The 26,867-nt window shown below is 42.4% G+C and overlaps 1 protein-coding gene across 3 annotated transcripts in view; it reads left to right on the top strand.

The window, feature by feature from the left end:
• The window catches only part of TBCE (tubulin folding cofactor E), a 505,807-nt gene that overhangs the window by 56,918 nt on the left and 422,022 nt on the right, over positions 1–26,867 (top strand). For all 3 annotated transcript variants that reach the window (XM_089690000.1, XM_089690001.1, XM_089690002.1), the window contains exon 2: positions 2,290–2,428. In XM_089690000.1, the coding sequence (XP_089546126.1) occupies positions 2,326–2,428 (103 nt within the window). In that variant the 5' untranslated portion in view covers positions 2,290–2,325. The remainder of the gene's footprint in view (positions 1–2,289; positions 2,429–26,867) is intronic.

The following is a 26,867-nucleotide window of genomic DNA, read 5'->3' on the forward strand; positions in this document are numbered from 1 at the left end:
TCTTTTCCTTTCTTTCTTTTCCTTTCCTTCTTTCTTTTCTTTTCCTTTCTTTTTCTTTCTTTCTTTCCTTTCTTTCTTTTCTTTTCCTTTCTTTCTTTTCCTTTCTTTCTTTTCTTTTCCTTTCTTTCTTTCTTTTCCTTTCCTTCTTTCTTTTCTTTTCCTTTCTTTCTTTCCTTTCCTTTTCTTTTCCTTTCTTTCTTTCCTTTTCTTTTCTTTTCCTTTCTTTCTTTTCCTTTCTTTCTTTTCCTTTCTTTTCTTTTCCTTTCTTTCTTTTCCTTTCTTTCTTTTCCTTTCTTTCTTTTCCTTTCTTTCTTTTCCTTTCCTTTCTTTTCTTTTCCTTTCTTTTCTTTTCCTTTCTTTTCTTTTCCTTTCTTTTCTTTTCCTTTCTTTCTTTTCCTTTCTTTCTTTTCCTTTCTTTCTTTTCCTTTCTTTCTTTTCCTTTCTTTCCTTTCTTTCTTTTCCTTTCTTTCTTTCTTTTCCTTTTTTTCTTTTCTTTTCCTTTCTTTTCCTTTCTTTCTTTTCCTTTCTTTCTTTTCCTTTCTTTCTTTCTTTTCCTTTCTTTCTTTTCCTTTCTTTCTTTTCCTTTCTTTCTTTTCCTTTCTTTTCTTTTCCTTTCTTTCTTTTCCTTTCTTTCTTTTCCTTTCTTTCTTTTCCTTTCCTTTCTTTTCCTTTCTTTTCTTTTCCTTTCTTTTCTTTTCCTTCCTTTTCTTTTCCTTTCTTTCTTTTCCTTTCTTTCTTTTCCTTTCTTTCTTTCTTTTCCTTTCTTTCTTTCTTTTCCTTTCTTTCTTTTCCTTTCTTTCTTTTCCTTTCTTTCTTTTCTTTTTCTTTCTTTCTTTTCCTTTCTTTCTTTCTTTTCTTTTCCTTTCCGTTCTTTCTTTCTTTTCTTTTCCTTTCCTTTCTTTTCTTTCTTTTCCTTTCCGTTCTTTCTTTTCTTTTCCTTTATAATGAGCAAATGTAAACTGCTTCACTACACCTTATAGGGCCGTTCCCGCTACTGACCTAATGAATACCTGCCAATAATGGTTTATTTATTGGCTCGGTTGCCTAGAGGCACTGTGAGTTCTTGGTTCTTTATGTTTTGACTGTTGCTTTATATGCTGTGTTTCTGCACACCTTGCTGTTTTACATAGCCACACTTTGATGCCTTACGGGTAATATGTGGGCTTGGTTGTATATTTATAATATATTATCATTGAAAACTCTTTTAATAAAAACATTGTAAAGAGAAGTCTCCAAGAACCTGCAAAATTTTATTGTGGGATCTGCAAAGAAGATAATAAGGGAAAAATAAGAAAAGGATAACAGCAGAAAAAAGTCTTTGTAAAAGGAAAGCTGTTGTGCTGTTGGAACTCTGGTCAGCTTAAACCTATCATTTGATATGTGTGCCCTCGCTTTTGCTGGTCCTGCATTGTACAAAATGGTGAGGGCCCGGCCACATTTCAGGGCTGCAGCATGAGCGGAGGAGATCACTGGCTGCCAGGGGAGCAAGGAACACAATAAGTATCCTTACCTGATATATCCCTCTAGACTAAAGGAGCAAGTAGCAGTTACTATACTAGATGTGGGGCATCCAGTTTTTATTTTTCTAAGCTGACCAGAGCTGCTTTGAGTATAATGAAGTGAACATTTTAATTTTTAAAGGTTTTTAAAGTGCAAAAGTGAACTAACTCCGTACTACCTCCCCCAGGGTCTCCAGTGTACTTGCCTCCAGAGATGCTGAGCTGTCCGTGTCCACACGACTGTTCCAGCGTCCCAGTAATTTGAAATCCCTGCTCTTCTCTCTCTCTTTTGTACAACACTTTCAGAGTGGACCAGAGAAATTCAACATGCAGGCGCTGACCAGAATTGCCCTGGTCTGTCCTGGAAGTGCTGGTCCGTTCTTGAAGTGCTGCACAGAAGAGAGGGAGAAGAGTGGAGATTTCGAATCCCCAGACCAGTGGACTGGCTGCATGGGCACAGACAGCTCAGTATCTCCAGAGGTAGGTACAGCGAGGGGGAGGGGAGGGTGTACAGTGTTCACCTTTTTAATTTTTTCTGTAAAGGTGAACACTTTAAGTATAGCGTAACATTACATTTTAATCCATGATGTTATATCTGTTTAAAAGGTATTATTGCAATATTGTGGTTATGCCTTAGCTAACAAATGCTGTAAGTAGGTTTTCTGGGGAGCATTTGACTAGATAAGCTAATTGCTTGCTTGCCTGGGGAAAGGGTGTGGGGGGTGGAAATATGTATAAACAAAGCCTTATTAGATATTTGCTTGATTTTGTTTTTGCTTGTTTGTTGTAGAACAAACATTTTCAGGTGTGTGCAACTTTAATTAAAATGACGGAGGATGTCCTTTCTATGGAACTCTTCGGTAGACGAATCATTTGCGATGCAGAGTATGGAACAGTGTGTTATGTTGGAACCGTACCACCCACTTCAGGTAGGCTTTGTTTACTATTGCCAAAACAGCAACACTAGAAAAATAGTTAATCTAACTGGCAATTTAAATAATAAAAAAAAAAACAAAAAACTTTAAATTCTGTTGCTGAAAGAGCTTTAGTTTGGCTGAATTAGCCATATTCGTCTTTGTAATTATCTAGTTTAAGGGGCTTAATATTCCTTTTCTAGAGACACTTAAAGTGTTACTAAGCACAGGACCCTAAATTCCCTATATATGGTCTCCCACATTACATAGAACAAGTAAATATAAACTGCTAAATACCTTTTCTCATCAGCAGTATATACAGTAGCAGTCTTGTGACTTCTATCAGTGTCCAGCTGAACACCGATTAAAGCTCATAGGAGGCGTTTTCATTCTGTTCTGACTGTTCCATGAGGCTGCATAACCCCTGACCCTCTGTCTGGACAGTGCTGCTTGGCCCTGTGCTGATCACATGCACAGTCCCAAAGAAAAAAAAAACTCTCTAGCAATATACACTTAAACTGAGCATGTGCAGAGTGACTCCTGTACTATCAGCAGATGAATTGGGGACAGCAGAAGAAGGGGAAGATCGGAAAAGACAGTATCAAACAGCCTTTTTGCACAATGCGGATTAACCGCTTAGGTTGTGAGTATGAACAGCATGCTTTACTGCATGTGCAGACTGATTTTACTGATGTGGATTTAGTAACACTTTAAAGTGGTAGTGAACTCTCAAAAAAAATAATGTGCTGGTATGCATCTCATACTAGCATATTATGTGAAACTTACCTTAAAACAAAGCCCTCCAGCTTCACTGCTGACAGGGCTTCCATCTTCTGTCCCTCTTCCAGGTTCGCTGGCTCCAGCAACTTGAATGGCTGAGCCATGATGACGTCACTCCCACGTATGTGCACAGGAATCACTGTTTTTGGCACACAGTTCTGAAGAAACGGCCCAGGCATGCCGTTCCTTCAGAGCGTATGCATCAGTGCTCTACACAGGTTAAATCTCCTAAATGGTGCACATTTAGGAGATATTTAATGTACCTACAGATAAGCCTTAGTATAGGCTTACCTGTAGGTACAAGTGTAAAAACAGACTTTACTACCACTTTGAAGTATAATTAAACCCCAAACCAAAAATATAATATATTGCAGCTACCAATCCTTGGATATGGTGTCAGCTTTAATATCTGTTTTTATGCTTTTTCCTTTAGTTTCACTAGATGATCTGGCCAGCAATATACGTCATGTCACAGGCTTCACTCTATAGAGCAACAGAGACACCCTTGAGTAGCAGCATTTTTTGTAAAGGGTAGTGTTAGACAGACTAGTGGCCAACAAATTAAAGCCTAACAGCAGTTTAAACTTTTTAAGAAGTTACAAAACAGGTTTTTTTTTTTTTCTTTTGGGTTAAAGGTTTAACTAAGAAAAAGCAGCTTTGTCTGGTAAAGTTGAAAAATAACTTACTGGCCAAGTCACCAGGAAAAATAAAGGGAAGAACAGCTAAAAAAAAGAAAACAAAAGCAGCTACCACATTTAGGGATTAGTAAGCTGATATATACATTTTGCTTTTGAGTTTAGCTAAACTTTAAATGCCTCTAAAAAGGCTCAAGTTAAACTTTTTCTCTTAGATGCTCGATGGTCTTCGTGATCTCTGATTATGCTAACCACAGATGCTCTTTTTCCTACATTACGTTCTATAGAACCTCCTGGTTAGTGCCATTAAAACATTGTGATATTCATGGGGTACTGGTAGTTCATAAAGAATATAAACTGTCACTGTCTTCACTTTAACAGACCTACATTTTTCTCAGAGTTTTACTGATTACACAAATTGAACATTTGAGAACACAGTTGTTTATTTTCCTTGGTGTTGTAGATCAGTCTGCTTTCTAGGTGTTTAAAGGATAACTTCACCTTTTTTTTTTTCTATTTAACCGTTAACTTTATTCAAGTTTAACAAAACAATCAGCAGTGGTACATCTACTCCAAATAAGCAGTGGTTACAGAAAAAAAGGAATACAGAGGTCACACTAGAAACAGAAACATATGTGGTACAAGCATTAATGCATACTTATCAAAAGATGACACGGTGTATCCCCATCCCTGCCTAGGCAATACAGCGAAGAATGCAGAAATAACTGAATATTGATGAAGCTAGTCAGCTAGCCAGAAAAGAGGGAGAGGAAAGGGGGAGAAAGGGGGGAGAAGAAAGGGAAGAGGGTGGAGAAAGAGGAAAAGAATCCTATCAAGGCAGCCTAGTAGCAGAGGTATGGTAAACTCTGTGTACAAATTTGAGCTGGGTAAATCTATCTACCGCATAAATCATCAGCAATAAATATTGCTGTATGCCCTCTTGCTAATCATCAGCTAAGGCAGGTATATTAGTTTGTGAAACAGAGAAAATCTGTGACACCTTGGAAGTCCCCAAACCAGCTAAGAGGGACTATGGGGTGAGAGGTTTCTCTTCTTCCTACAATCTTAGGAGGCCCTTCAACAGCATGAGGCTCTTGAGCTATGGAACGAGGAAATTAAGCCCTAGGCATGACGCAACTGGAGAAATACAAAAGACTTTTGATTGGGGAGGCCATGCTCACATTTGAGGTTGCTCAGAATAAGAGCCAAGCAAAGCCTAAGGGTTAGGTGGCTCTTCTGAAAACCACCTCCAGACTGTAACCAAGACTGTGGCCCAATAGTATTTAATAGAACTTGGCAGTGCAAGGCCTCCAAGAGTGGTTGGTAATTGCAAAGTAGTTTTAGCTATTCTAGGCATAGTACCTGCCCATATAAAGTAAGTAACTATACTATCCAGTCTCCAAAAACTGTTTTCAGTAAAGGTACTGGAGTAGGTCTATACAGATATCAAAATGTGGGTAAAATACATATTTTAATAAGATCAACACGAACAAATGGTGTCAAGGGCAATATTTTACACACAGCGCATTTCTGAAACCACCGGGTTCAAATTTAGAGGGCTATATTGTGACAAATCCCAATGAATTTCAACTCCTAAATACCGGAATTGGGAGACACCCTGTAATGGGGTGGCCATAACCAGCGGGCCAGCTAAAGGATGAAGAGGAAACAAAATAGACTTTCCTCAGTTGATGCGGCTCCCAGAGTAGTTTCCAAAATTATCAGTAACAGGCAAGGCTGCTAGTAGTCATCCACATCTCTAAGATATATTAAGGTATCGTCAGCTTATAAAGAAACCTTTTCCTCTGGCTGACCAATAGCTATCCCATGAACATTCGGGGAGGAATGGAGAAGAATAGCTTAGGGCTCAATGGCTAGCGTAAACAGCCCAGGGGAGAGTGGGCACCCCTGTCTTGTTCCTCTCTGGAGACTAAAAGGAGGAGAGAGTAGCCCCTGTGCATACTCGGGTTGTCAGAGATGCGTATAAGGTCTGTACCCATGGGATAAGTTCACCTTCAGTATTATGTTAGACCATGGGGTGCTCAACATTTTGAAGAGCAAGGGCCACTTAAGTGATTTGGTGACTGGTCACGGGCCATGATGAAATTAAATGGTTTAGAGTTTTGAATATTTTATTTTGAATAGCAAATTAACCTTTTCATCCTGCAGCCTTTGAATGCTAGTGGGAGAGGGAAGAGAAGCCGGCTTTCAGCAGTTGCAGGAGGAGAATTGGTATTTGCCATCCCTGCCGCCCCTCCTGTCCAAATGTAAAGCAGAATACGACGGAGGCCACACTGGCCTCTGGAGCATGGGGCAGGGTCGCCATTACCCCTGACGCTACATCAGTGGTTGGTGTGTGTGGTAAAAACAGGTCTCAATGATGCAGTTTTACTGCCCCCCAAACCACAAATTTAAATGGGCCCTTGCTGTCCTGTGCCCCCTATAAGGCTGCTCTCACAGCGCAGTGCACCTGCAGCTTTCCTGTGGGCTAGCTGCGCTTTTCCATAGACTTCTATTATACCTTGTGGGTGTGGTGTTATTTCTTAAAGTGCACCAAAACTCCTGCATTCAGTTTGAGGTTGAGGGCCACATCAGAAAGCTCCTGAGGGCCACAGGTTGAGCACCCCTGTGTTACATCCGTATTTAGGGTGTAACTATTTAGGGTGTAACATGTTACTAAATCACCTGCCACCACCCGACCTGAACCCCCTTTGCGACAGCAGGTGAGGGATCTCCTCCCAGCACCCGCTGTTACAATTCAAATCCAGTGTGGCCGTACAAGGCTTCGCTCACACGGCCACGTCATTCATTTACAGAGTTCTGTGAATGAATGAACTACAACTACCATCAGCTATTGTGGCTGACAGCTTGTAGTTCTTAAATTACGAGGGCACTGGTAAGCTCTCTCATAGCTCTTTGATCTTCCTGAACTTCAGTAACTGCCTGCCCATATTGGAGTTATGGGCAGATGGCTCTATAGACAGTCTGCAGGAGCCTGGCATTTCACCCACAATCTGATTGTAGGTGCAATGCTTTACAGGCTCCTAAGAAAAAAAAATTAAATGCACATTTTGATTTTTACCTGCAAAAACTGTGCTTTCATTATTATTTTAACTTAGTAACTAATATAGCCTTTAAATAACCTGTTCATCCCAGACTCTTCCAGTTGTCCTCCAAAATCCGTATGCTACTACAGTTTTAGTCTGTCTCTAGTCACTCTTTGAACAGCACGTTCTACCTTTTTGAAACATGTCCAGTAGAAGTCCTAGTGTCTGCCTTAAATGGTCTATGCAACCATCTCCTGACTTTTAGGTGAAACTATAAATCCCACAAAATTTCCAAACCAGTTCTACTGGCTAGAAAACTGGAATTTGGCCTTGAATTGCAGACGTCCTTGTATACTTATCAGTGCATCTCTCTGAAAGAGAAAAGCTGCAAAAGTGTTCAATTCCCCTGATTCATATGAAGATTTTGTAAACCATAAATTTAATTTGATTTTTTTCTTAAGTAAAAGATGAGCATTTACAATCTGAGAACTTTAAGACCCCTGTGGTTTGATGATCCTACCATTTTTTTTTACTACTTTGCATTCTGGGATTTACAGAAAGGGATAAATATATACTCAACTCAGGATATGATATTAAAAACCAAAATACCTTTTAGATTCTAGAATAAGATTTGATGAAATACAGCCAGGTCCTCCATTTGCACTTCGTACAGGGAAAATATATTTAGAAATTTATTTCAGAAGTTTTAAATAAATTTTAATTAAGGAATGCCAACAGCAGGATTGATTGTTAGGTATCACTTAACTATTGAATATAGCATTTTATTTTGTATTACCGGAAATGCAGAATGCGGCAGACATACTGCTGGTGCAGAGGGAACAAGTTTTTAAAGGCTATATTCACATTGGCTTCAGCTTAAATAGTTACATAGTTGGTAAGGTTGAATAAAGACACCAGTCCATTCAGTTCAACCTGTGTGGGTGTGTGTATGTTCATGTCAAAAACATTGCCTTTGACCCTGTATATTGCATTTATCAAGATACCTGTCCAACAGTTTTTAAAACTATCAAAGTTTCCTGCTGGCACTGCCATTTGTGGAAGTGAGTGCCGCATCCTTACCACCCTGATAGTGAAAACACCCTTACGCAGTTTAAGAAAAAGGTAGGCCCAACAAAAAATGGATGAGCTCAAATGAAATAGGAGCCCGCAAGAGTAGCCGTAGTAGGTTAAGGACCTCTCTCCAAAAGGGTGCAATGTACAGGCAAGCCCAAAATATGTGCAAGAGAGTGCCAGTTTCCTCGCCACAACACCAATAGACAGAAGAAACATTCGGATTACGAGCATGGAGAACCTCAGGAGTCCTATACCAAAACATCAAAATTGTATAAGTGTTTTCTTTATATACTACACATATAGAAGATCTGGAGGCAGCTTCCCAAACCCTACTCCATTGATCCAAAGAAATATCATACTGGAGGATGCGAGGCCATTTACGCATATAAAGGTGAGTATCAATAGAAAGGGGGGGGTGACTAAAAGTAGCTTATAAATAGAAGAAATGATGCCCCTTTGGTATGGGCCTTGGATACAGATATGCTCAAAGGGGATAGGTTTCTCAAGAGTCAAAGAAGAGGCTTTGGAGGAAAAGAATTGACATATCTGTAGATAAACATAATATTGGTAGGGAGGCATACGGGTGGCTTTTTGAATCTCGGAGAAGGATTTAAGCTTATGAGTCACTGGATGGACCAAGTGTCACAACTGAAATAGATTGGCCAGGGATGCACGCGGGCCGAGGCCAGGCTGTCTAGGAGACAGGGATTAAATATGACATTGGTCAAGGGGAACACACGGAAGACAGGGCAAATGTAACCCTCTATATAGATAATGTGAACTGCATGGGTCCAAGCAGGAGATGTTTGTGAGAGGAGGTTTCAGTGTTGATCGGAGACCAGAGGAGAAAACAAGGGTGCATCGGGCTTCGTTGTAAACATTCAATCTCGACCCATTTATTAGGGGGGTGTTGGGAGGAATGTGGCGGAACCGTCCCGCCTTCGCTTCCTCGTGCGGAGCAGTGCATCTCAGCCAATGGTCCCCTTTTCCAGCGAGGCTTCCAGTGCTCTGCCAAGGCAGGTAATATAGCTCAAAACACTCCCTTCTCTGCTCTCCCCAAAACAGGAGTCTGAACTTCGTGTAGGGTGAAAAAAGAATGACTCTTTTCTAAACACAGTTCAGTATATGGCCCAGTCTGGTACCAATTGGGGTTGGACTAGGGTGAGTGTGGCACCAGGGTCCCGTAATCCTTGGGCCTGATGGCCGTTAACATGGACAACCTGTTGGTGATGTCGGCGATTGTCCGGGGTGGCAGCCTGGAGAGGGTTAGCCTCATGAAAGACCCCGATGTCCTCATCCTCGGTGGTAAAATTCCTCCATGAAGAGGCAGTGTCACTCAGGTGGTCCTGTAGAGAGTAGGCAGAGGCTCGGCCATAGGGAGTGGTAGGTCGGTTGGAAGTGCCCCGAGGGGGTTGGCTGCTCTGGAGCCTTGGTGGATTCCGGGGGCAATGAATGCAGATGTGCCCTGTTTGGTTGCAGCCATAACAGCGTGGGCCAGACCGCTTTGGGTCAGAAGGTGTGGGTGGTCTGAGGCATTCTTGGGTGACCGGAGTGGGCACCACTGGTTGTGGACGAGGTGCAGGAGAAATGGCGGGCTCCATTAGCCTCCTGTTGTCCAGGTACTCATCTGCCCAGCGACTAGCTTCAGCTAAAGTTAGGAGGTGTTTGTCCCAGACCCAATGTCTAACATCCCCTGGAAGTCCATTGTAAAACTGCTCCAGTAACAGCAGTTGTAACAGTTCCTCTAGCTTGGTGATCTGACACCCTCGGACCCAGCTGCGGGCAGCGTGTTGTAACTGATGTCCCCATTCAGTGAAGGTGTCATGGGGTTTCTTCTTGAGTGTCCGGAACTTTAAGCGGTACGCCTCTGGGGTGAGAGCGTAACGGGGCCAACAAGTGTTCTTTAACAAAATCATAATCCAAGCAGTAGCTGTCAGGTACAGTTCTGAATGCGTCTGCAGCCCGACCGGTTAGCTTGCTGCTCAAAATGGGGACCCGGTCTTGGATTGCCACACCATGGATGGTGCACAACCATTCAAAGTCCAGAAGAAAGCTGCCAATGTCCCCATCCGCCTCTGAGAAAGTTTTAAAAGCAGCGTAGGGAATTTTCTTTGGTCCGGTTGCAGTCTGGAGAAGGCAGGAGGTAATCCTCTCCCAGACCGAGTCCTCGGTTGATGACCGGGAGTGACTAAGCCGCAGTTGGGTGGCATCGTCCAGGGCCTTGGAAATCTGTTCGGGGGGGAGCGCTGCCAAACAGAGACAAACGCCACTCCACCTCTTGTCGTAAATCCGAATGGTATAGGGGTCTCTGTATGGTGCTAAGTGGGCCTGGTGTTTCAGGGGCCAATGAGCTGCTCTGTTCCTCCAACTCCTGTGAAGCAGTGTTCGCTTCAAGTGTAGCGGAGTGTGCATCAGGTGAAGTGGGGTGTGAATCCACTTGGTCTAGGGCCATAATGTCGGCCAACAGTTCCTCTCTGGTCTTGGAGCCAGCGATACCTCCCCGAGCGACAAGCAGGCTTTGGAGAGCTAGCTTCCGGAGGTCCCGTATATCCATCTGGCTGAGCAGGGATGTCTCTGTGAAAAAGATGGGGTCCTGGTTGGTGGTTTGGACTTTCTCCGCAATGAGGAAAGATCCCACCGCTGCCACCAATTGTGGCAGAACCGTTCCACCTGAGCTTCCTCGTGCGGAGCAGTGCGTCTCAGCCAATGGTCCCCTTTTCCAGCGAGGCTTCCAGTGCTCTGCTAAGGCAGGTAATATAGCTCAAAACACTCCTTTCCCTGCTCTCCCCAAAACAGGAGTCTGAACTTTGTGTAGGGTGAAAAATTAATGACTCTTTATTAAACACAGTTCAGTATATACAACTTCACCCCACCTCCACCAGACAGCTTGGCACCAGGTTTTCCCCACCCACAACAAACCCTACAATACAACAATACAGTATAAACTCTATTAGAGGTGAATGACTACCACGTCACATTACCCTAAACAGTGTAGAATGTCTGTGAAACATGACCAGCTTTACAAAGGGAAGAAAACCGAAACAGAAAGGGCAAAATGGTATCACAAAGGGAAGATTTGTTACAAGGAACATGAGACAAGAGCTCGAAGGTGAGTAGCTTAGCAGTACAACACAATGTCTGGGGCCCCCAGCTCTCCCCCCCCCCTCCCAGATCAAGGAGAGAGAAGAGCAGTACGGGCAATCCGGTGAGATTTCTTATTCCAGATGAAGTGGAGGATGGACTTCTGAAGGGAGTGTAATTTGGACATGGGGATAGGCAAAGGAAGCGTCTCAGATACAAGAGCTTGGGCAATATGGTAATTTTTAATACATTGATCCTTCCAGGGAAAGAGATGGCAAGATTGTCCCAAGATTTTAAGAATTTAGAAATTGCACGAAACAGAGGGGAGAAGTTAGCAGCATAAAGGGATTAATATGATGAAGTAAGGTTGGTACCTAAATATTTCAAGAAATGGGGGGCACCACCGGTAAGGTTAATTTAACTGGAAGGAAGATATATTCATAGGTGGTATATGGAGCTGCAGTGCCTCAGTTTTAGATGCGTTAACCTTATATCCTGACTGGGCACCAAAGAGCTTTACACCGTGTTCCAAATTATTATGCAAATTCTATTTGTGTCACAAAGATTAAATATTTTGTTTTTCAGTTTAACTCATGGATGGCATTGTGTCTCAGGGTTCTTTTGATCACTGAAAACAATCTTGGACACCTGTGATAATTAGATTGGCCGGTGAGCCCAATTTAAGGAAAAACTACTAAAGGACAGTGTTCCACATTATTAAGCAGAGCACCATTTTTAAGCAATATGGGGAAGAAAAAGGATCTCTCTGCTGCCGAAGAGTGAAATAGTTCAATGCCTTGGACGAGGTATGAAAACATTAGATATTTCACTTAAGCGTGATCATCGCACTATTAAGAGATTTGTGGCTGATTCAGAGCACAGACGGGTTCGTGCAGATAAAGGCACATTGAGGAAGATTTCTGCCAGATCCATGCATCTGATCAAGAGAGCAGCTGCTAAAATACCATTACATAGCAGCAAACAGATATTTGAAGCTGCTGGTGCCTCTGGAGTCCCATGGACATCAAGGTGTAGAGTCCTCCAGAGTCTTGCAACTGTGCATAAACCTTCTATTCGGCCACCGTTAACCAATGCTCACAAGCAGAAACGGCTGCATTGGGCAGAAAAATACATGAAGACTAATTTTCAAACAGTCCTGTTCACTGATGAATGCCGTGCAACCCTGGATGGTCCAGATGGATAGAGTAGTGGATGGTTGGTGGACGGCCACCCTGTTCCAACAAGGCTGCGACATCAGCAAGGCGGTGGTGGAGTCATGTTTTGGGGCAGAATCGTGGGAACAGAGCTGGTCGGCCCCTTTAGGGGCCCCAAAGGTGTAAAGATGACCTCTGCAAAGTATGTGGAGTTAATGGCTGACCACTTTCTTCCCTGGTGCAGAAGGAAGAACTATGCTTTCCGTAATAAAATCATCTTCATGCATGACAATGCACCCTTTTATGCTGCAAATAATACCTCTGCATCAATGGCTGTTGTGGGGATAAAAGGAGAGAAAGTCATGGTGTGGCCTCCATCCTCCCCTGACCTCAATCCTATTAAGAACCTTTGGAGCATCCTCAAACAAAAGATCTATGAGAGTGGGAGGCAGTTTATATCCAAACAGCAGCTCTGGGAGGCTATTCTGACATGTTGCAAACAAATTCAAGCAGAAACTGTCCAAAAACTCACAAGTTCAATGGATGCAAGACTTGTGAAGCTGCTATCAAATAAGGGGTCCTATGTTACAATGACCTGTTAAAATGTTTAAAAAGTTAAAATGTTGTTAAAAGTTTGATTGAAATAGCTTTTGATTTCAGTAAATATGCTGCAAACACAACAAATGACAATTTTCAGTTCTTTACAACCTATAAAGTGTATTGAAACTTACACTGCGTAATAATTTGGAACAGTGCATTGTAAGTTTTTTATGTTTAAAAAAAATACTGTTATTAGGAGCTTTGTTCAGTAAAATTTGAATTGTACTCCTAATAGTTGATAACATGAGAATTATGCTGACTGTTATTTACATCAATTATTTAGGTAAATGAGAAAAATATAATTTGCATAATAATTTGGAACACGGTGTAAACTACGATGTAAAACAGGTAAGGTAGTGTGAGGCTCCATCAGCATCAAAAAGATATCATCAGCGAACAGGGATAATTTAAAGTCACTGCTATGGGTGCGTATCCCTCGGATATCCGAGTTGGATCTAATGGCTATGGCAAGGGGTTCTAAACAGAGGATAAATAAGAGGAAAGTGGACAAATGGACCGCTAAACCCAAATCTCTCCAGGAGCAGAAACATATAAGGCCAACTAAGTCGGTCACACGCTTTTTGGGCATCCAAGCTCGACGAGAGTAGAAGTCGAGGACTTATTAACAAGATCAATCAAATCAATAGTCCTCCTAGAGTTATCCGTGGCATGTCTAGCTGATACAAAACCCACCTGGTTTCTGTGTATAAGCTTGGAAATACACTTGGCCGTTCTGTTAGCTAATATTTTCATAAATATCTTGTAATCAGAGTTTAATAAGGCTATAGGATGATAATTATCAGAAGGGAGTGGTCTTTATCTGGTTTGGGGATCACTGAGATGTATGCGCGTGTAAAATCATCACATGGATGCGACCCCTTCAGTAGATCCTGAAACAAAGACAAAAGGTGAGGGGCCAGAATGCCAATAAAGGTCTTGTAATATGAGTAGGGAAGACAGTCTGGTCCTGGAGACTTGTGTGTAGGGAGATATTTGACAGCATCCAATAATTCTTCGGTAGAGATGTCTGCGTTTAGAACTGTTACATCAGCAGGTGACAAGTGTGATAGTTGTAAGGAGTCAAAAAAAGCATCAAAGTCAGCAATCTGAAGGGAGGGGGGGGCAAGTGGGTATCAGGGGCTAGACACTTATAGAGCTTCTCATAATATTCTTCTAATACAGTAGCCATAACATGTGGGTCATATGTGGGTTTGCCATCGGACTGGAATAAGTGACCTGGCAGTGAGGGGGATGTTTGAGATTTGAGTCTATTTACAAGCAATTTACAAGCATGCAATGTGGTTTGTTAGATAATTAATAGAATTTTTGCCTAGCCCAAGCAAGGGACTGGACAGTTTTGTGCAATTCAAGGGCTCTGATTTGGTCGTGTATACGGGACACTTTCTGATGTCAAGGTATAGGCAGGTTGTTTATTCGTCGTCTTTCAGCTAAGGACAGTTGGCATCTAAGAGATTGTCTGGTACTAACAGAGGCCTTCTTTAAACGAGTGCCCATTGAAATACAAAGGCCTCTGAAGACAGCTTTGTGAGCCTCCCAGAGGGTTGAAGATGAGGCTACCAAGCCAACATTGTATTGAAAATGAGCGTCCAGTCCCTCAGAGAGTTCCTCTCGGAGGTGATCCGAACGCAGGAAACTCTCATTGAGGCGCCAGTTAGTAGAAGAGTTAGGGAGAAGGAGATTAACTGACAGGGAGGCATGATCTGACCAAGTCATAGGGTTGATCTCAGAAGAGACCAAAAAGGGAAGCAGTGACAAAAAAATTATTCAAGTGAGAGAATACATGAGGCGGAGTAGAGTAAAACGTGAATTGCCTATGGAGAGGATTTTGATCCGCCAGGCGTCAAAGAGGCGATGCTCCCGGATCAGTTTACGGAAGGCTGTTGAGGAGGAAGAGTAAATTCCCTTTTTAATGCACACTAATATTTTGTGTGCTTTGTTGCTGAGCCTGTCATCTACTAGGACCCACAGATCCTTTTACATCCTGGATTCCCCTAGAGAGGTTTGCCCTCTAGCAAGTAATTTGCATTTATATTTTTAGTCCCCGGGTGCATTACTTGCATTTTTCAACAATAAACCTCATTTGCCATGTACTTGCCTACCCCATTATTTTAAAAAGGTCTTCATGTAAAGTTTCTATATTTTGTTGTGATATTATTGCCCTACTATAGCTTTGTATTGTCAGCAGACACTGAGATTAAGCTCTTTATACCTACCTCTATATCATTAATGAAAATATTAAACAGAATTGGTCCCAGGAGAGAGCCTTGTGGTACCCCACTTACCACTTCAGTCCAAGTACTAGCCATTTATCACCACCCATTGGACGCCGCCCTATAACCAGTTTTCTTTCCATGAACAAACCCTGTGGTCCATGCCTAGAGATCTTTAATAAATGTTTATGTGTAAGTCTGTTGAATGCTTTTGCAAAATCCAGATCCACCGCCCTTCCTTTGTCTAGATGGCCACTCACCTCGTAGAATGTTAACATATTGGCTTGACAAGAACGACCTTTCGTAAATCCATGCTGATTACTACTGTCAGGGATCTGGGTATGACCAGAAATGTGTGGGAACACAGGCGTGGTCAGGGCTGGAGAGGTGGAATGGTCAGGCAGGCCGTATGGGTCTGTAATGCACCGTCTGGCGGTACCTCTAGCAACCCATGGAATAGGATTCCCCATAGCGTGGAGTCTAAGTCCCAGTCTGCTTGTTCACCAGGGCCCCTGATGGTGGGGATGGACTTGGAGCAGACAGAGACCAGGTTGTGGCCCCTGACTACACCCACCCCTGGTAGAGGGATCCGCCAGAGCTATATTCTGGAGGAGAGCCTGACATGAGGCGGATGGGTCCGTGCAGGCTGGATGGATGGCTGAGCATAAGCGTAGTCAGACAGGCCGGGTCGGTAACGGTGGGGACAGCGCGGTACAAGGCAGCAGGCACAGAATAGTCTGGTCACTTGCCGGGTCAGTAACAGGAGATCAGATCCAATGAGGGTATCCAAGAGAAGTCAGACAGGCCAGGGATCAGGGCAGGAGAAGTCAGCAGAGGTCAGGATCAAAGCAGGGTCAGCAACAAATCAGATAGGCAGATATGCAGGAACACAGGATACCAGATACAGGGGCTCATGGGAAACAAACACCAAGTCCCTGACTGCAGGTCTGGCCATTGCTTAAATACACCTCCTGCAATCAGCCTCAGGTGATGGCTTGATTGCAGGAGTGAGATTCTGGCTGCTGAGAGCACCCGCTGGCCAGCACTGGTACTGCAGCCCACAAGACAGCTGAGCCCCAGCACCACCTGTGCTGAGCACATTCCTGACAGTACCCCCCCCTCAAGGAGCGGCCTCAGGACGCTCAAAACAGTCCGTAATGGCCCCAATGTTCCACCGCCTGGGTCCGGTAACTGGCTGGACATCCCACTGCCGGAATCAAGTGACTGTCTGGGTCTCCTGCTGATAGGCCTATCTTTTTGCAGGAGACCGCAGGAAGGCAGGTTGCTGGACACAGGATTTCCAGAAGCAGGCTGGGCATCAGGAGCTGGCACGTCAGGCTGGGCAGTGGACAAAAGCACGTCAGGCTGGGCAGTGGACAGAGGCACATCAGGCTGGGCAGTGGACAGAGGCATGTCAGGCTGGGCAGCAGGTACCGGGTCATCAGGCTGGGCAGCAGGCACCAGGACATCACGCTGGGCAGCAGGCATCAGGACATCAGGCTGGGCAGCAGACACCGGGACATCAGGCTGGGCAGCGAGCAGAGGCACATCAGGCTGGGCAACGAGCAAAGGCACATCAGGCTGGGCAGCGGGCACCGGGCCATCAGGCGGGGCAGCAGGCACCGAGTCACCTGGCACGACAGTGGGCACCGAGTCACCTGGCACGACAGTGGGCACCGAGTCACCTGGCACGACAGTGGGCACCGAGTCACCTGGCACGACAGCGGACACCGAGTCATCTGGCAGAACAGCAGGCACAGGGTCACCAAGCTCGACAGCGGCCACCGAGTCATCTGGCACAACAGCGGGCACCGAGTCATCTGGCAGAATAGCGGGCCCCGAGTCATCTGGCAGAACAGCGGGCTCCAGGTCACCAAGCTCGACAGCGGGCACCGAGTCATCTGGCACGACAGCGGGCACCGAGTCATCTGGCACGACAGCGGGCACCGAGTCATCTGGCACGACAGCGGGCACCGAGCCATCTGGCTCGACAGCGGGTATTGGGTCATCTGGCTGGACCACGGGCACCGGGGCGCCAGGCTGGACCACGGGCACCGGGGCGCCAGGCTGGACTACGGACACCGGGTCATCAGGCAGGGTCGGGTCATCAGGCTGGGTCGGGTCATCAGGCTGGATCGCCGACATCTGTTCCTCAGGCTGGACAGCAGACATCGATTTCTCAGGCTGGACAGCAGGCACCGGATCACCAGGCTGGGTAGGATCACCAGGCTGGGTCGGATTACCAGGCTGGGTCGGATCACCAGGCTGGGTAGGATCACCAGGCTGGATAGGATCATCAGGCTGGGTAGCGTACACTGGATCATCGGGCATCAGGCTGAACAGCGGGCACTGGGGCACCAGGCTGCACAATGGAAGGCGGGTTCTCAGACAGCAGGCTGACCGGTTTGGATACTGGCAGGATGGTACTGGTTGGAAAGAATCTTCGCTTCTTCTTGAGTTTAGTTACTGAAGCACTGCAAGTAAATGCAGGGCTGTAAACGGAGAGAGCAGCTAAAGACAGAGAAGAGCTAGAGGATGGAACAGAGAAGGGAGCAGTTTCTACAGAGGACTTCTTTACAGGGTTAAAGGCAGGATAGGTGCAGCAAGTGGGAACAGGGGACTGACATGTGGTAGATAGCAGGGTATACTTGGCTGTAACTGGGAGTGCTGTGGGAAATGGAGGAAGAGAGCTTTGAGCAGAGGAATGATTAGAAGCAGGACTGGGTTGTTGCAAGCTGACTTAGGCTGGGTGTAACAAATCTGACCATGTCTGTAGTACTGGTTGAACAAAGCTCAGCTTACACAAACCTGTCTGACCAAAGACTGCACTGCGTTTATACAATCCACTAGCACATGTTGTGAATAATGCTCCAAGAAGCAATCCGGATCATCCTCCAACAACCATACCAGTGACACTACTTGATCCGTACTGAATGGTGGAAAAAAGTCATTCCTGCTTTCAGGGGTACTAGATGAATCCAACTCAGCACAAGCCTGGATCAATGCTTGCACCTCAGAGAACTCCATGCCCTGATCTACTAGGGAATGAGCGACCCGTATGCACTCTAGCAGCTGATCCCTGGCATACTCCTTCAGAGTCTGATAGGCATAATCTCTGTCATCTAAGACTAGCAGATACAAGTACACAACCTCCTCAGGATGCATCCTTCACAACAACAAGCCAAGTTGTTTAAATAATTACCGCGCTCTAATATCATCAAAAGGTGTAAAAAAGTGAAAAATGCTTATAAATTAATACAAGTGAAATTAATTGATATAACGTGACTAATTAAATAAATAAAATTAAAACATGTAAAAAATTGATACTATCATATATTAACAGATCACTATATGTGCAATCCTCATATCAATGTGCAAATCTTCCATTAATAAACCTCAGAAAAATTCATGATATAATATAAAAATGTAAAAATTTGAAAAATAGTTAGAAAATGATAATAAATTAAAATAGAAATAAAAATAGAAAAATCTACTGTGAAAAACAGCAATATTGTCCCAAGTGTAACTGTGCAAATGAATGTCTAGCCTAGACAAATATACTCTCCTTCGGTGTGAAGATAAGATCTTTGCAGTGATGTTGTAAACCTGTGTGACTGCAGGGCTGTGAGGGATACTCCCTCCTTTAATCCACTCCTTAATCCTCTGCCTTTGTACACACATCATCCCCCGGACGAAGCTACGAAATCCCTATAGCGCAACGCGTTGGGGAGGGGCAGTGACATCACCGTGCACTCTATCTACGATACGGCGAGTACTGAAGGTGTGTGGACACGCACCCTCCGCTCTGTTTCAGCTGCAAGCTGTGGGATTTTGTTTATCTAAAGCGCAAATATATTATATAACGTGAGTGCAATATGGAAGCACATTAAAGCTGCTTTACCCCTGGGATAAGACACTATATCTTTTATCGCTTTCTTGCATGAGACATACGAGGAATACAAAGACAGAGGATTAAGGAGCGCTGATTAAATGCATCTATCTGGAAAAGAACTAGTGGACTAGTTGCTGTGGGAAAATACATTTATAAATACACTCGTCATCCTTGTGCTGTGATAAAAGACAAAACCACCTTACCACACTCTCCCCAAAAGAGAGGGGATAATGCTGGAAATAGTACGGTTTGTTTTGCTGGGGTATTATACCACCTAAAAATGTAAAATCATCATAAACAGCGCAGACCGGTCTGCCGTCTTACGTCACTTCCAGTGAGTGGAACGCAGGCCGAAGCGCTGCGGTCCAAGCGGCCATCTTGTGGTTTTGTGATTTAGGCACCCTGTCATCTTCTGCCAAGCTGTGGGATTTCTGATGCTGTTCTGGATACAATGAGAGTTGTGAAAGCCTTTTAGAGGCAATAAAACATACTGATTTTTATTCTATATAATGTGAGTGGCCTGGTGTTTTGATATTATTGCATGCTGGGTGTTGCAATATTACACTATATGTGTTTTTTTATTTCTCCTACAATATTTGGAGCCTGTCTGGGAGGAGAAGTTTGGAGGTATTAGAAGGTGGATTAAAGGTCTCATGTGGTGGAGTAGAGTTTTGGAGGCTGAAAAGAAGGGTCTAGGATCCCTAAAATACCGAAAAGGAGTATACTTCACCAGAATCTGGTGAGTGCAGTATATGTTGGTTGGAGCACTGGTTTATGGTGGAAGCACACTTTTGAACAAATACTTTTTTTGTTTTTTATTTTTAGATTTTTTTTGACACTTTATATATTCATAATTTCACACGATTTTTGGAGTGGGACTATTTATTCTATTTTCATATGTTATTATTTGCGCTGTTTATGATGATTTAAAATTTTTTGGTGTTTATTGCACTTATGTACAGCAGAATTTAATGTATTTATTAATTGGGTATACAGATTTCTTTGGTGCTGGGGATTTACGATTATATATTATACCACCTAGATAAGAGTTTGTAATGAACCTCTTCCATTTTGGAGGTGATAGAGGATTATGTGAGAAGGTTGAATCATCATGTCTTTTGAAATTTGAGGTTGATTTTGAGTTTTTTCCTATTGGGAGAAATATCCAGGATAAGGTGTTTGATCATCTTGTGTTAGAGCTTTATAGAACTGAGAGACCCATCTGGGTGGAAATTTAGATGAAAAAATGCACTCAATTGTCTTATTTCACCTTTGGTGTATAAGCATTTGTGGGGGATCCTAGGTCAGCTTGGGTTTAAAGGGATGATATTGAGGAAGTGTCTCATGAAGCCTGCATTAAAGGCTTCCATGTGCCTTTCTGATAAATTACATACAGTCAGGTCCATAAATATTGGGACATCGACACAATTCTAACATTTTTGACTCTATACACCACCACAATGGATTTGAAATGAAACAAACAAGATGTGCTGCAGACTGTCAGCTTTAATTTGAGGGCATTTACATCCAAATCAGGTGAACGGTATAGGAATTATAACAGTTTGCATATGTGCCTCCCACTTGTTAAGGGACCAAAAGTAATGGGACAGAATAAGACAGAATAGATATGCAGTTTTCTAGCTTATGTGGTGACATTGCTTGTCTACATTCACTGGTTGGTGCCCTGCAGTCTGAGACCAGGAGGCTGTCTAAGCCAATTTGTTCTTTTGAGCTTCCTTGCAAAAAGCTACCTCTTCCTCAAAGTGCAGGAGAAGGGCAGTGTGGACAACTGTTGGGTCAGGAAGAGTAAGGTCTGTGGACCATAAACATGTAGCGCTTGATTTGACACTCCTATGGTGTTCTTTCTGAGCTAGAAGCAGATACAAAGGTTGCAAATGTAGCTGATTGTGCGCGTAGGAAGGAGGACCCTGAGGAAAAAATTGCTTTGCCAAAAGTAATTGTTTTATCTGAGGTTCCATACCAGGCAAGTGTTATGGATAAGGCTCCTAAAAAGAGAATCCACGTGAGTAAAAACACTACACAATAGTAAAGGCACAGGTAGGTCACATTTAACTCCCTGATCACCCCCCCCCGCAGTTAACCCCTTCACTGCCCTGTCACCAGTGTCATTAGTACAGCTTATATAATCTACAGGACTGCACCCTAGACCTTTTGGATACCAAAAAAAAAAAAAAAAAAGTGATATAAACAAAATATCACAACAAACAGGGCAGCTGCCATTCTGAATGGTGTGCTTCCTCTCCCAGAGGACGTCAAGTGATGAAATGCGTAGGATGGGGCTAGGAGGTGACGTCACCATGCCCAGCTACGGAGTCCCGGGATACAACCGGGGACGACCTTTGTTCACTACCTTATGCGATTATACTGTCAGTGTTGTGTGTCGGTGGAGACACTAAGCAATGTGAGTAGTTTTACGCTTTTATTGGAATAAATAGTTGGTATGGTTTTATGCTATGGAAGTCCCTCTTTTCTTTCCTTCTCTTTTGTGAGTCACTATAAGATAGCACGATATTGGTCCTAAGAACCTTTGAAGATAGGATCACAAGCTGCAGAACGTCACTCCCAGAGCTAACTGGTGCTTTTGCTGGTTTATAACCTGACAAGCATATCGCTGTAGTGAGTTCATTTAGGCTATCAGGTGGTGGATGAGCACAGTATGGTGACTGAAAAAAGAATTTAACTTGGAGTATTTTGGAGGTTGCAAGACTATATACTGGACTTTGCTACATCGCTTACACTTTATATATGATTGCACTGGACACTGTAATATTTTTGTTTTATGTTATATAGACGTAACAGTCTGATTTGCACTGGATTTTTTTATATACAGTAAGGTATACTGAAATAAATGAACTTTTGCATGATATTCTAATTTTTCGAGTTTCACCTGTATACAGGTGAAACTCGAAAAATTAGAATATCGTGCAAAAGTTCATTTATTTCAGTAATGCAACTTAAAAGGTGAAACTAATATATGAGATAGACTCATTACATACAAAGCAAGATAGTTCAAGCCGTGATTTGTCATAATTGTGATGATTATGGCTTACAGCTCATGAAAACCCCAAATCCACAAACTCAGAAAATTAGATTATTACATGCAATCAATAAAAAAGGATTGTACATAGAACAATATCGGACCTCTGAAAAGTATAAGCATGCATATGTACTCAGTAATTGGTTTGGGCCCCTTTTGCAGTAATTACTGCCTCAATGCAGTGTGGCATGGAAGCTATCAGCCTGTGGCACTGCTGAGGTGTTATGGAAGACCAGGATGCTTCAATAGCGGCCTTCAGCTCTTCTGCATTGTTCGGTCTCATGTCCCTCATCTTTCTCTTGGCAATGCCCCATAGATTCTCTATGGGGTTCAGGTCAGGCGAGTTTGCTGGCCAATCAAGCACAGTAATCCCAAGGTCATTGAACCAGGTTTTGGTAGTGTGGGCAGGTGCCAAGTCCTGCTGGAAAATGAAGTCAGCATCCCCATAAAGCTTGTCTGCGGAAGGAAGCATGAAGTGCTCCAAAATCTCCTGGTAGATGGCTGTGTTGACCCTGGACTTAATGAAGTGGTCCAACACCAGCAGATGACATGGCTCCCCAAATAAACACAGACTGTAGAAACTTCACACTGGACTTCAAGCATCTTGCAGTGTGTGCCTCTCCATTCTTCCTCCATACTCTGGGTTCTTGGTTTCCAAATGAGATGCAAAAGTTGCTCTCATCAGGAAAGGGGACTTTGGACCACTGAGCAACAGACCAGGTCTGTTTTTCTTTAGCCCAGGTAAGACGCTTTTGACGTTGTTCGTTGTTCAGGAGTGGCTTGACAAGAGGAATACGACATTTGAAGCCCATGTCCTGGATCCGTCTGTGTGTGGTGGCTCTTGATGCACTGACTCCAGCCTCAGTCCACTCCTTGTGAAAGTCTCCAACACTTTTGAATGGCCTTTTCCTGACAATCCTCTCCAGGCTGCGGTTATCCCTGCTGCTTTTGCACTTTTTTCTTCCACACTTTTCCCTTCCACATAACTTTCTATTAATGTGCTTTGATACAGCACTTTGGGAACATCCAACGTCTTTTGCAATTACCTTTTGAGGCTTTCCCTCCTTATGGAGGGTGTCAGTGATGGTTTTCTGCACAACTGTTAGGTCAGCAGTCTTTCCCATGATTGTGCTTTTTACTGAACCAGACTGAGAGACCATTTAAAGGCTCAAGAACCGCTTGCAGGTGTTATGGCTTAATTAGCTGATTAGAGTGGGACACTTTGAGCCTAGAATATTGCACCTTTTCAAAATATTCTAATTTTCTGAGATTGTGGATTTGGGGTTTTCATGAGCTGTAAGCCATAATCATGACAATTATGACAAATCACGGCTTGAACTATCTTGCTTTGCATGTAATGAGTCTATCGCATATATTAGTTTCACCTTTTAAGTTGCATTACTGAAATAAATGAACTTTTGCACGATATTCTAATTTTTCGAGTTTCACCTGTTAATTTTGGTCCCTTGAAAAACCCTACCCTACTTGTCTGGGGGTGGACTCCTGCGCTGCCAAATATCCTCACAAGGGATGAAGTAGCTGCTAACACCCGAAGGAAATGAGCTGAAAAAATTATTTTGAACAAATGGTGTAGCGCTGTAAATACTAAAATACCATATTGTCAAATCATAATATAATATTAAAGTGAAAGAATATTAATAAACCTTGTATATCCTTATTACCTTCATTAAAGGTGAAATACATTCCAAAGCAAATATAAAATTAAAGTGACCAATTATAAAACTGTGACATATATCAATTGATATAAATAAATAAAAAAAAGTCCCAAGTGAAAAAAATTAATATTATAGCACAAAAAAATAATATAAAAATCCAGATTTTTCAATTCTTCAACTTTTATATTCCCACTTTTTGTTGCATGCTCATATTTATGATGCCAATTATTTCCTTCACCTTCTAGTGTGTGCGCTCACCTCAAAAATTCGACCCTCAAGGAGTCAAAGAGCAATCAATATCCCCGGAAGATCCCTTGTTGGTTGGATCTCTCCCTTAAGTGTACTGTGTAACCCACAGTCAGGTGTACATACGAGTCTCAAGATGGCAATTACTGTCCAAACTTAATGACATCACCACACTCTATTCCTTCTAGTTATGTCACGCTAACACGTGTCTTCTTCAGGGCTATAGAACTGGTGACCACGGACACCTTTTATAGGAAGTCCGCATCTGAATTGGATCATTAAGAATCAAAATATCTGATACCTAATGTGTATCGGGTTCCTGTTATGTATACTATACCAAAAATTTACAAAAATAATATTAATCCTCCTGGCCGACCGATTGTAAACGGAATAGGATCAGTAGTGAATAGACTTGGACAGTATGTTGATTTTTTCCTCCAACCACTTGTCCCTAAAACAATGGCGTATTTGAGGGATACAAAATATTTAGTACAACTTTTGGGCCAATTGCAGATTCCCTCTGAGACAAATGGTAATGTCTTTTTGGTAACAGTGGATGTAGCATCCCTATATACTATCATCAGTCACTCTGACACCATTATAGCGGCAAGTTGGGGTTTAAGAGAGTGGTAATTTGAGTTGGAGCCAAAGGAAATTAATTTGTGATTTCCTTGAATATTGTCTTTATCGCAATTGTGTGTGGACCTTCAAATTCCTCTATATAATCTCTCATTTGAATTATCTCTCTTTAAACTTACAATAATATTATAGTATAAGTTAAATATGCAGGTAATTGTTCTATATAGTATGAGGGGTGGTACCTGGGGTAAGGGTAATGTCTGGTTGGGATGGCTGTTGTCTCTAGGTACTTGGATGTCACCTATGTGCTGCTGGGTGAGGTTCCTTCAATGTATGTGTATAATCTATGGGAAAATGGCCGCTATAATCTATGTATTAATGTGGTTCTTTTCAATCATTTGTATTCATATTCATCCATATATACTTTTATATGTAAATTAAGGGTTATATATGCAGTATGACCATCGGGTCAGAGTCTGTCCAAATATTGCAATAATTTGAGATCGTTATCATGCAGTTTTAAATGCTCCTTGTATATGTGGAAAATCCATAGGAAAATGGCCACTCTGCTCCGCCTAATGATCCAATTCAGGTTCGGACTTCCTATAAAAGGTGTCTGTGGTCACCAGCTCTATAGCCCTGAAGAAGTCACGTGTTAGCGTGATGTAACTAGTAGGAATGGAGCGTGGTGATATCATTACGTTTGGACGGTAATTGCCATCTTGGGACTCCTTGTATGTACACCTGACTGTGGGTTACACAGTACATGCCTTCTGGGTCTGTGACCCTTGTTTTTATGTGAGTAGCCATTTTGTTGTTTTTGACTTTTTTAAATAAATATCTAATTACTACACTATGGAAGTTCTAGAAGTTCTTTGACTTCTTTTTGAGCCATTTGAAGACCCCTTAAAGATGTGTTTGATCGTTTATATGATTTCGGTGGGAGCTGTTCCTGTGTCCACTTAAAGGGAGAGATCCATCCAACCAGGGATCTTCCGGGGATATTGATTGCTCTTTGACTCCTTGAGGGTCGAATTTTTGAGGTGAGCGCACACACTAGAAGGTGATAGATATAAATGGCACCATAAATATGAGCACACAACAAAAAGTGTCGAATGTAAAAGTTGAAGAATTGAAAAATCTAGATTTTTATATTATATATTTTTTTCTGCTATAATAACTATTTTTTTCACTTGTTGGGACTTATTTCTTCACTTCTTGAGACTTTTTTTATTTATTTATATCAATTGATATATGACACAGTTTTATAATTATATATATCAGAAGATGCAGCGCTACAGAGGAGAAACACTATAATTGAATGGATGTATGGATACAAATAGGTATACATATGAATAAATAAATAAATAGATAAATAAATAGTTCATAAGATAATATCAAGGTGACTTCAAGTGCTCTCCTCTATTTCATATCCTCCTGCTGATCAGGTACTGTGCGAAATAGTGCTGAAGAAATGCACACTCACCAGAACGCACAGTTAAATGGGCGTTTGTAAATATAAATTTCCCTTGGAGTCATCAGTTGGTCAGGATAGGGTCTGCAATGAAAAAGCCTCCCTCCAGAACTCCTGGATATTCCTGTGTAATCCCTTGGAAGGTAGCTTGTGGACTGCTCCTTAGTGCTTACATACGTTCCTTTTCCCAGCAGAGAGATGGATGGCTGTAAATTGATACTCCCCAAGGGAGTCAAGATAGAGACATATCCATAGTGTAGGTAAATCAAATGGTTTATTCAGGTAAAATGATCATCGATAATACACAGCAGTGTATAGAAGTATTACAGCCATTCTTTATGGAATGTTCTAATTTCGCAAACATTTCTGCTATTTCCATTTTTGTAGCTTGTTCTTTGTTCTTCAGTATTTTCTATATCCAGTTCATTTTCCATATGTAAGCAAGTGCAGTGCAAAAACACTAATAAATAAAGTAGGAACAATAAAGTGCATCACATTAAAAAAAATATCACTTTCGAGAAAATAATGGAAATGAAATAGAACTATATAGTGCATCATAAACTACATGTGCCAAAACAAAACACAGTGCATCATATGAGAGTGCAACAAATCTTCAATAAATGAAATTCATAAAATGGAACAGTAAATGCATCAAAAACTGTATGGATAAGGCGGAACAGCAAGGTGCATCATATAAAAGTGCAAAAACCGTCAGATGAATCAACTTCAATAAATATAAAGTGCCTCATAAATATATAGGTAATGTGATGATGTCCACAATCATGCGTAGTATCAAGTGCAATATAGGCAAAAATATTATAAAATTATGCAGATGATAAAACGGATAATGTTTACATGTGATCCACGTAAATGTCCATGAAACAATAAGGTGCAGCAAAATAAAGTGCTGGGTGCAAGTGTGATATT

This window comes from Staurois parvus, unplaced genomic scaffold (assembly GCF_062004578.1).
Source record: "Staurois parvus isolate SC_StPar_1 unplaced genomic scaffold, SC_StPar_1.0 ptg000509l, whole genome shotgun sequence".
NCBI classification, from domain to species: Eukaryota; Metazoa; Chordata; class Amphibia; order Anura; family Ranidae; genus Staurois; species Staurois parvus.